This window comes from Halichondria panicea, chromosome 11 (assembly GCF_963675165.1).
Source record: "Halichondria panicea chromosome 11, odHalPani1.1, whole genome shotgun sequence".
NCBI lineage: Eukaryota > Metazoa > Porifera > Demospongiae > Suberitida > Halichondriidae > Halichondria > Halichondria panicea.
In genome coordinates, this window is record NC_087387.1 from 4,731,202 (window position 1) to 4,743,043 (window position 11,842).

Below are 11,842 nucleotides of genomic sequence, written 5' to 3' on the forward strand. Positions count from 1 at the left end.
TTGCAAAATCAGCGAAAATTAAGCCCCTCGAAAATTTCGTTCTATACGGTACTTTACAGTTCCTTGTACTAATTGATGTAACTGTTTATTATGCCTCAGTTGCACATAGCAGCGATACATGTAGATCTATACGGTATAGGTAGCGTGTGTGTGTAGAGTGCAACAGCTGTTGCTCAATGAGTAAGAGTTTCCAGTAATATTTTCTTAGAGCAATTTGTGGATTTGCAAAATCGATCGTTCTCAAGTATAAAATGGCTAGCTATACTAGCTAATAATCTTTAGCTATTGCAGACTCTTCAGACTTGTTTGTAGCAACATCGGTTGACTATTCTACTTATAATAGTAGTTAGTTCTGCACTAGAATGCAAGCTTTGGTAGCTGCAATAGTGAGAAAAGAGCTGCAAAGCCACACCGAGGCATCACAGAACTTGCGGTGATTTCAGTGTAACAGTATATCGTAACCGTTTTTATTCTTTACTGTAACTGTTATAGCAAAAACAATAATAATTTTTATGAGCAAAATCTTATCATGTGAGCATTAATGAGAAATATAAATTACAAGAGAGTTGCACTAACTAAAGCTACTTTATTTTAAAAAGTAGAAATTCACAGCATTGTATAATTCATAATCCAGTTAATTGTTACTCGGTGTGTCAGTGTTTTCAATAATGTAAGCGTGATTCTCCTCCCAGTGCTCTTGTAGCTGTTCCACCAGCTGACTGAATGGTGGTCTCTCCTCAGGCAGCAACTTCCAACATGGGGTCATCAGAAGTTCATATCTAAACAGAAGAGCAATCATATATATAATTATATATAACTACTCAGTATGTCAATGGATTTACAGCATTTTTGGACATAGTGACGGTCTCTTTAATCTCCTGTTTTCAGTGGAGATGTGTTTGAGAATATCCTGGTTTCGTATCCCTGGATACGGGCCTCGTCCCAAAGAGAACACCTCCCAACAAGTCACACCAAATGACCACTAAGAATAGAAATATAGCAACCACAGTGTAGCTGATAAGTTCACTAACTCACCACATCAGTTTTCTCGTTGCTAATGGCATCATGGAGTGTCTCTGGAGCCATCCACTTGACTGGGATCTTGGCTCCTTCATTGGCTCTGTAGTAGTCACTACTGTAGATGTCCCTGGCTAGGCCAAAGTCACCAACCTTCACAACTAGATTATTGTCAACCCTGAGGTAGAGTAATAAAGGTAATCAGTGGCGGATCAAGGAAAAATGAAAGGGAGGGTTCTTATCCAACGTGCGCGCAGCGCGATTTTTGAGGGGTTTACGCCCACTTCTGGTCAAATGTTGTGCAGTAAAACTAGGGAAAATCCTATTCTCAGCCAGGGGAGGGTCCCATAATAGACTATAGCTTGCGTAGAGCTAGCTAACTGCTACAAACAGTCAACTAGCTAGCCTAGGATATAATTATAACCATTGACTCTGGCAGTTGATATATCAAAACAACAGGTACAATCAATTAAAATAGCTACAAAAATTGATAAATAGCTAGCTGGTAGCTGCATAATATAGCTAGACTGAAAGGGGTGGGGGGGTCCATGGCACCCTGGGCCCTGGGATCTCCCCCTGCATCCGGTAATTAAGTATAACTACCTCGTGCGTGTGCGCACGTAATAGGGTAAGAGTGATTGGTGTGTGCGGACACAAAAGTGAGCTGTTTGAGTGAACTAGATACTTTCATGCTTTTATAACTGCTAATTACGAGACAGTGGTTGGATGAATAGGCTACTTACAATTATAGTAAGTGATCTTCAAGGCGACAAAAAAAGTAATTGTTGCTTTATAGATTCGGATTTTTCCGTATTTACTAAACAGCATTACGAAACATGTACATGCTGGAGACGATAGCAATACACGAGTGCGAGAACAGCATGTCCGAGTATCTGTCGTTGATACCAATGACAACTGTCCCCTGTTCACACAAAGATGCTACATTGGAGTCGTTGATGAGAATTCCGATCGAAGGACTTCTGTTATCACTGTTACTGCCATATGAATATTACTTAATTGGTCCTAATTTGGCACTGTTTCTTAACAATTTAGGAAGTTGACTGCAACTAGTTTTCCTTTCTTACTAGCTTTCATATGCACTTATCAGTTACTTTTAGTTCTTGCAACTCCTGCGAAGGTTTGTTTGTGCAGTTTTAGTGATTTTTGTTGGGTAAAATTCCGGCAATGATCTAATGCGCATGCTGACTGTTCAGTAGAAGTGACGACCTTTTTTTAGTCAGAATCTTTGTCCTGCTCAACTGACTGTGCTACTGGAATCCCCTTTTTCAAGAATCCTAGATCCGCCACTGGTAGGTAACACAATGGTGGTACGCATGAGGGCACGGGCAATTACAAGGCTTGAAATGGTGTGTAAGTAGCTCACCACTACATGTGGAAACAGATATGCATATACAGGCTAGCACGCTGTATGGAGGACCGAGGTAGATCTTCAATTAAACTGTGCTAGATATACGCGAGTACTTTTCCTGGAAATTGAAAGCTGGCTCTACTATAAATTGCACATAATTATACACATGTTATTATACATGCACACTAGTATTGCACATGCTACAAATAAGTTAAAGGATACGAGCAAGTGTCTACAGATGCAGTTTTGTGGTGAGCCCATGTGGAGTAATAGGGAGAGACTCAGAACTATATACTGTTGGCATAGCGGAGAGCCACAGGTATAGGACACTATACACCTAGAAAAGCTCTAAATACTACCAAAAGGCTATGTATCGAATCCACACGATGTAAGAACAATACAGTAACACTGCACATGCGCGGCCACACCATACATGCACCAAGGAAGTTATATCTGCCAATGTATACAAACACTTTCCCCACCTGCCATTAACCACTGTTTAGTGCTAACACACAAATTTAAACCCCTTTTTGAAACAAAGAGCTTGTTGACCCAAAAATATTGATCACTTACATGCAGTTCCTTGCTGCTAGATCTCTATGAACAAACTTCTCCTCAGCAAGATATTCCATACCATTGGCTACCTCCATACACATGCGTACCAGGGTAGAAACATTTAGATCCTGTACAGAGGGAATACAAGCGTAAATTGTTACAAATTACGGAGTGGACAAAACAGGCTTTAGGAAACGTCAGCTTTGGAGGTACAATGCATATCACACTACTTTATAAATTGAAAAACGCTTGAGGAAAGTAATTAAAGTTTTGGGGCTAGCTTCAAAAATTAAATCTGTAATTTGAAAGAACATTTATAAAATTAATTTGCAGACAACCACAAAATCATACAGAGCAGCACGAGCTACAGTACGTTCCAGTTGTCTATTCAACCCTTTTACCTTAGGTAGAATATCTACGTTGGTAACGTGAGTTCTCTTCGTCTTCAGAAAATCCTTCAAACTTCCATTGGCCATAAATGGGAGGAGGATGTAGGGTACTCCATCAAGAGTGTCAAAACACACTCCAGCTAGCCTAAGAATGTTGGGGTGACTGAAATCCTTCATCATCAAACTCTCGGCAAAGAACGATTCCAATTGATCTTTCGAACTCAAGTCTGTGTGGAGAATAGAATTTGCTTTAAGGAAAAGATCTAGACGCAACTCACTTTTGATTGTTTTGATGGCAATGTCTTCAACTTTTGAGGAATCTAACTTTCTCATTTCTCCTCGAAAAACCTTGCCAAATGCACCTATAAAATACAAGCTTGCAATTGTAGATCATCTCATAATAATTTACACTCGGTTTGTTGAACCCCATCTCCCTCCCCCCACACATACACGTCACCCTGTACCACACTCGGTTACTTACCTTGTCCAATCACCTCTCCGACCGTTAGGGCAGTGTATGGCACAAGAATTGAAGAGAAGACCTTCTCATAAGATAATCTGTCAGCATCACTCAGTTGGATATCCTCAGTGCCAGTGAACAACTTATTTTCAGCATTGTGACTAGGGCTAACTGTATAATTATGATTCACTCAATGCCACAAATAATTACAGAGTGTTACTTACAATTTTCTTTTTTGTACATCCTTTGGGAACCTCCTTGCTTCCTGAATAAACGTTGCTATTGACACAGTTACAATCATTATATATATATTCAAGAGCAATCATCTCCTCATATATATAGGTCTATAAAAAGAGCAAGAATACAAACTATAGTTACCTGGAAACTTTGTTACGCTGTGATCTTTTTCGAACAAATACAACCAGAACAAAAAAAAGCAGTCCAACCCCGAGAATCAGGAATACACCACTCCCCACAATGGCTCCAGCTATCACACTTACAGCCACTATCTCGAAGATGGCAGTCTCGGCTGAAGGATGAGAGCACACAAGTAACACATGTAATACTAAACAAATGGACGCACTTAGAAACATGATGTATACTGCATACAATTATACTACATATATTCAAGAGAAATAAAAATTAATGTATCACAAAAATTTAAAACAGAGCAAATACTATAATTTCAAGCTTACAAAACTCACGCAATTTACTTGAATTGATACACAGAGACGAGCTCACAAGTACAAAGTCTGGCAGATAGGAATTGGCATCAGAACAATTGAACAGTGACATCATGATCGTTAATTCATTCACTGATGTGACCATTGAAAGACAAAATTGAATCGAAGCATATTCAACTTCACAGGCCTCCAAGCAGAGTGGTAGTGCATTTCCTGTCTCAGGGTCACAAGGAGGAAATGTAATGTAACAGCCGAGAGAAAGAAGAATGTCCGTACAATTCTGGTCAAAGTTGTCACTAGCAGCCACCTCTCCTAGCAACTGTTGGTAGGTTGTTGTGCTCCGACTGCGTAGAGGAATGTAGTGGGTGTACTGGGAGATGGTTGTAGAGTTACAGATACTCGTGGAAGGAGTGGGCACACACCTAATTATTGTGATGTGTTTTAATTATAGCAATGTCATTGTTAAATGTGCACATGCAAACTTACTGATTTGGATTAGAGAGGATTGAATCTGAATGGATAAAATGAGTTATGCTATACTGTATAATACAATTATGCATATACCTGTTTGTTGAGGTGTGAGCAGATCAGTACATCTCTCAGCATCAATAAGTGAGTCAGATGAAAAATAATAAGTACTCACATTATTGCAGTTAAACTCCGTTAACAATTCTAAAGAAAATTTATCCACTGAGGCACCAGTTGACATCAGAAATATTTTAGAAGACTGTAATATAGAGTCACACTTTCCTTCTTCAACTAGACGATTAAACGCTGAGCAACTATCACTGCAAACTGGCAGTAGAAGATCTGTAACATTGTTGCAAGGTGGTGTAGCTGCCAAACATATTACGTGCTGGAAAGCTGTTTCACAGTTCGGGTCGGGTGGGGGCACTCGTAAGAAAAGGAATCCAGATGCGATACTACTTTCGCTAAAATAAACATTACCAGGAAGCACCTGAGGATATTTGTCCGGGGTGTTTCTGCCTGTTAGGGGGTAGCAGGTATGTTCCTCATCAAGTGGAGTACATCTGCACAATGATTGCGTTTTACTGTACGACATTAGATAATCCCACAAGCACTATAATTATATGTATAATAGGTGTGACACAGCCAGGAGTGCCACATGAGAATTGGCTCAGTATACGTAGTGACATAGTGACTTCAATGCATGCAGTTTATATTGCTCGGACCCTCCTATATTCATCCAGATTTCAGAAATTCAAGTAAAAGATACCCAGGCAAGATTGTAATAATGAAGTCATTGTTAGACCCTTGAAAAATTGGAGCGTTATTTACTTGCTATATTAGTGCTCATTAATTATGATGAGTGCTATTAAATCTCTCAATGCATGATACCACTGTTGATTGCTAATCGTTATGATGCAGTTTTCTGCAGTTTAATAAGCCGACTGTATTCGAAAACAAACCATTGTGTAATTACTGGTCCATGCAGATGTGATAATTTCACTGCTACACTTTATATTCTAGCTATATCTTGTTATGATTACAAAGAAACATGTGAAATCCTATTCTGGTATTGCACGCATGCTTATTAATGTCAGACCACTGGGCAAAGAGGATCGAGAACACTAAGAGCATAATAAACCGATATGTTACAACTTGCTTTATTATTCTGAGCTGCTTATGATGTATATATAGCATTTCATGAACTTGATGTCGAGTTCATGGAATACTATAATTATATACATCATAAGTAGCTCAGAATAAGAGCAAATTGTCCGCCCTTGTTGAAATGCTAGATCAGTGCTACAGATTATTTATAACTGCATAGTGCTGGAATGCAGTGCAACGAGAAACTAGCGGTGAGAATCAGTAGTTACAAAACACTACTTTTGATATGAGTTGCTAGGGTAAGAAGGTGTGATCATGCTTTTTCAATTCGTTATAATTATGTCTGAGCTAATTGGGCGTGGCCCATGCAACCTTCCAGAAAGGAGGCCGGGTTGTAATCTTATCTTGGATTTGTTCTAGCCGTCACTTGAGAATAACACTTGGGTAAGAACGACTCTGCAATCCTACCTCTTTTCTTAACAGAAGGTCAGCTATGCCCAACTATGTCTGAGCATGCTCAGTAGGAAAACAGTGGCGAACTGACCTAGCTGTATAAAGGGGTACACCCTAGCAAATTTAACTTAGAGGGAGTTAGTTAGAAACGTATATAATTATATATACCCAAGGCGACGGAGGACAGTACGGTGTCACTAGTGCTGTGGACCTACAGTTCTCTAGATTATCTTGCGGAATAACGTGAGAGGAAGAATGACAAAAAAATGAATTTTTGTAGTTTTGTTGTTCTTATAACTTTTTCATTCCATTCATTCACAATTAGTAAGATTATTATTGGCAACATAATTATATCTTGTGTCTCAAGAAGATCCAGAGAGAGAATGATTTTTGCTGTTTTCGACCAAGTCACCCAACCTTACTATTAGCACGGTACCACGCTAATGATTGTTAGTTTGTTCACACAACAGCTATTTTCAGTTTTGTATTATGCAGTCCTAAACAAGCAAACATTAAACAAACATATTGATAAGAACAAACAGTCACACATGTACTGTACATCGTTTCAACACCAGTGCTCTTATTTAACGTCTGGTCACCGGACAATTTCCGGACAAAAATTGCAATTGTGTAACCTCAGATGCGCATGCTCGGTAAAATTGTCCTGCCACGCGATGAAACATAGTAAGCAGCTGCAAAAATGAAAAGACTCACTAATATAAAAGACTACTAGTGCCAGTCATGATGCATGTAGCTTTACTACTGATATAGTATACTAGCGGATCTAGACCTAAAAGAAGAGCAGTAGGATGCAAGGTGCGTATATACTCGAATCAGGATAAACTTATTATAATTTGTATAGGTTCATCCTTACGACCTTTCATATTTTTTGTTTTGTTCTCTCAAACACTACACTGTCAGGACATTTTGTCGTGATGCTATGAAAAGTTAGTAAGAGCACTGCAACACTATTAGTGTTATGTGTGTTATTAGGTATAATAGGAGTTCCATTCAGTATATAGACAAAGTTAAAAGAGTTTCACAGAGTATCATTCTGTTGGCCAATTAATAAGTAGTATAGTTTACAGAACACACACAAAGCCTTTAAAATGAAAGCACCACGGGTGCTGATGTCTCGGTGGAGGTGTCAAAGCTACATAACAGATACACATATTGATTACATCATGAGAATATTTTTGTTTTGCTGCATGCAGGCAGAATCCAGAATCACAGGGAAACTCAAAGAGTGGGTAATTATGATCGACATGATTGTTATCAATGCCAAGTCTATAAGGCTGCATCAGCAGACTGAGCCTCTCATATCTCTTCTCACCCTTGCAGCTAGCGTTCTAGTGCAGAGATAACTACTAAGTGTAGAGTAGCGATATACTCAATGAACAAGTTTTTCTACGCATGCACTCTTCTGAAAAGGCTGCAATGGTATTCCAAGTAAGCAAAACTAGGCATAACTTGAGAACAAAGCATTATTTTGCAAATCCACTGTTTATAATTATAAGCCTAAAATATAGAAACTTTTATTTGCACTACATTGATCCTTGAGCAGCTGTAGCAGTCTACATTGACAGTTGTTTACAATGCTGTGAAGCTTACACATTTTAACTGATACAAGAAGATATATACACGGGATCTATACACGAGAATAGTTGACAACATCTAGCTATATTGAACAGATCTATTGAACAGATGATGATATCTTCAAGCCAAACAAATGAAAAATACAAGGGACCTCCATCCCCATTCTTGCATGCACTACGATTAAAAGGATCCCCAGTGATTTCCACCATTCCTTTATATTGACGTCTCTTGCAAGAAAGAAAAAAATGAGTGGAGCATGTCATACTCTAGCTATAGTAGTTATAGTATAATATATACTTCTTGATTTGTGTACTTATAGCTCATGTATAGCTTTCATCCAAAATGCATCCAGGCTGTGTCTAATTCGAAAATATATAAACATTCCAGACAGAACTGCTAATTAAGTATTGTTTGAGGTAGAGTTGCAATTTAGCCGCGGCCATTTACTGGGTGCTTTCTGAAGTACGGCCACCTCGCTATCCCGGCCACATTACACTGTCCCAAGGGTGATTGGATTAACAAGAGTCTACGTATACTGCATTATCTATAATAAAAACTGGCTTGGCTATATACACATGCATCCGGATCCTTACTATATTTTATGCCACAAATCAAACCAATTTTTCAACCACAATACATTCATGGCCATGCAAGTCAACTTACGATTGCGTTGATACTTGGTTTATCCACAACCCTATGAAATGATCATATATATATGCATGCACGCAATAAATCAAAAGTCTGTATTGTATACCGTAGAAACTGGATTATTAGCTCTTGCTCAATTATAAGCGTATCTTTATTTTAAGTGCAAGGTTTTTTGTACTCGAATTGGTCTGCTTTTCCAATAATGCAAAGGATTTAGTGACATTTCCGCTAACTTTGTTTATCTATGAGCTGTTACTGTACTGTAGCTGCATGGTGATATCTATCTGGAAGGACTCTTTGAGCCAGCTCGGATCATGCGGAGACTCGGATGAGGTGGACTTTACCCTGTTCCTGGTCAATTGAGTTGTGCAATGAACTGTAGCATAGTTAGCTCGCTCACTTTCTACATAGCTATAGCTGTCACAGAGACATCCGGTTACTGGGTGGGGCTCAAAAATGACTGTATTATAGGCGCATTCCCTCTGCTATTAACTTCATGAACGCATGCATGCGCTAATAATCTAGTTTCTATATACAGTACAATAAATCATGTCAGTCTTGACCCATGTTATATATACACTCATGTTTCATTCAGTGGAATCTTCATAAAATAGAGACAATTGGGGAACAGCCTTTTGGCCGTTATAGAGAGGTGATCTTCCTTGGGAGGTTCGATTGCCAGCTATGTATGCTCTAGGAGTCGTTTCTTGCTGCAAATGAATCTTAGAGCTTTGCTAACTGCTTCTTAGCTCATACACGGCTGTAGGGACAAGCTATAGCTAGGTTTCAACACTATCTTATCAGCCATCTTTTTTGTAAATGCTGTTCCACTCTAGAATTCATATCACGTAGTGCAGTCGCCGCAAGTAGTTTACTTAGTTTTAAGGCTCATGTGCGGGACTGTTTCTGAATCAATTAAATACGTATATACTTATAAGTACTTATACTAAGGCCAAGCCAACTTAATTACATGCTTCACGGATGCAAGCGGGTCTCTTTTTGAAAATCTAAAAAAACCCACAACCACCCACTCCATACCCTTATAAGGCTTATTTTGTTACCACAACTTACCAGTGTGGTTTGGGAAGCCTAAAAATTTCTCTAACAGTCTAAAAACACCCACTCTCCCTTTATTTTTAATGAGATTCAGGCTTGGCTGGTCTATAAATTGCTAATGAAAGTCCGTGAAACAGTTGGCTTGGCCTAATTGCCTGTTTGCTTACCTGTTGTGTTTCTTTGGGACAGTTACATCTGTTAATTAATTATACTTCACTCACTGCCCCTTTTTTTTTGTCAGTCCTGTACTTTCATTGTTTTGCTTTTCGTTGTTAAGCTCTTAGTTGCTAGTTGGTATACACTTCATGCTCCGCATTAAATTTTATAAAGAAAAATGTGTTCACGATTGTGCAAAATAATGCTATCTCAGCCATAATTTCCTGGTAATTCTGGGTAGGAGGTTATATTTTCCACTGCTAAAACTGATTGGGTAACTAAAAAGCTGCTTGCTATACAGAGTAGAGAGCTGCCCGTTCCTGAGAGATTGCTTAAATTGAAGTCATTGTAGTTTCAATCCGGACCTGAGCTCTTGGCCGTTATATAGCCTGTGGTTGCTCTTTGGAGGTGGTTCCACTGTAGCTATATACAATTATAGGCTTATAATTTATGTATATAGCTATACAGTGCAACTCAGATATAAATCTATATAGTTATACTCACCTCCAATAAGTAGGCTTGTACAAAGAACAAGATACTCATCAATGATCATACTGTAAGACTTGCGGCGTTAGCTAGATCTACTTCTCCACAATGAGTTAATTTACCAGCTATAGATCTAGATCTAGCTTATAGTCTTTGCCATATATAGAGATAGAAAAAATGACACAAAGGGATTTTACCTATAGTTAGTCTTAGAGCCTGCAAGTTGGGGCGTTGCCCAATTTCAGTTTCAGGATAGACACAGTATATCTACATTAGCAAGCAGCGATCATGCACCGTCATAATAGATCTACAGTAGATGTATAGATCTAGGTCTACACGACGTCGTGCAGATCTCTATAGGTTCCACGATTCTACGTACTTCACATGCATGCATGCAGTTCTACAGTTCTTTAGTTCCATGGTTCTACAGTTCTCTGGTTCTACAGTTCTCTGGTTCAGTCTGCAGTTCTCTGGTTTTACAGTTCTTTAGTTCTACAGTTCTTTGGTTCCACAGTTCTTTACTTTCATGGTACTATATACGTGCAGTTCTCTGGTTCTATACAGTTCTGTGGTTCTACAGTTCTGTGGTTCCACAGTTCTTTACTTTCATGGTATACTACATGCAGTTCTCTGGTTCTATACAGTTCTCTGGTTCTACATGCAGTTCTTTAGTTCCATGGTTCTAGCCACAGTTCTCTGGTTCTACAGTTATCTGGTTCTACAGTTCTCTGGTTCCACATGCAGTTCATGGTTCTACAGTTCTGTGGTTCTATAGTTCTGTGGCTCTACAGTTTTGTGGTTCTATATACAGTTCTCTGGTTCTACAGTTCTCTGGTTCCACATGCAGTTCTTTAGTTCCATGGTTCTACAGTTCTTTAGTTCCATGGTTCTACAGTTCTCTGGTTCTACAGTTCTCTGGTTCAGTCTGCAGTTCTCTGGTTTTACAGTTCTTTAGTTCTACAGTTCTTTGGTTCCACAGTTCTTTACTTTCATGGTACTATACGTGCAGTTCTCTGGTTCTACAGTTCTCTGGTTCTATAGTATACAGTTCTGTGGTTCTACAGTTCTGTGGTTCTACATGCAGTTCTGTGGTTCCACAGTTCTTTACTTTCATGGTACTATACGTGCAGTTCTCTGGTTCTATACAGTTCTCTGGTTCTACAGTTCTTTAGTTCCATGGTTCTACAGTTCTTTAGTTCCATGGTTCTACAGTTCTCTGGTTCTACAATTCTCTGGTTCAGTCTGCAGTTCTCTGGTTTTACAGTTCTTTAGTTCTACAGTTCTTTGGTTCTACAATTCTACACCCCTAGCTTTCCAAACAATGACAGTAATTGACTACAACAAACAACTGTTACTGGATGCTTATGGAATGCTCGTATAGCTTTGTTAACAAACTTAA

General features: G+C 38.9%; 1 protein-coding gene across 2 annotated transcripts; it reads right to left on the bottom strand.

Moving 5' to 3' along the window:
• Positions 1-453: 453 nt before the first annotated feature.
• LOC135343959 (receptor tyrosine-protein kinase erbB-2-like) lies at positions 454-10,628 on the bottom strand. 2 transcript variants are annotated; one of them, XM_064541009.1, is made up of 14 exons: positions 10,462-10,628; positions 8,761-8,791; positions 5,038-5,525; positions 4,960-4,984; positions 4,495-4,895; positions 4,169-4,319; positions 4,015-4,055; positions 3,812-3,961; positions 3,609-3,692; positions 3,343-3,557; positions 2,960-3,069; positions 1,036-1,195; positions 843-982; positions 454-779 (listed from the first exon to the last, which is right to left on the bottom strand). In XM_064541009.1, the coding sequence occupies exons 1-14, from the start codon at positions 10,508-10,510 to the stop codon at positions 635-637; spliced, it is 2,190 nt and encodes a 729-aa protein (XP_064397079.1). In that variant the 5' UTR covers positions 10,511-10,628; the 3' UTR covers positions 454-634. The 2 variants fall into 2 exon arrangements, with proteins under 2 accessions (XP_064397079.1, XP_064397080.1); XM_064541010.1 differs by having other exon boundaries at positions 5,038-5,504; positions 10,462-10,627.
• Between the last annotated feature and the right edge of the window lie 1,214 nt (positions 10,629-11,842).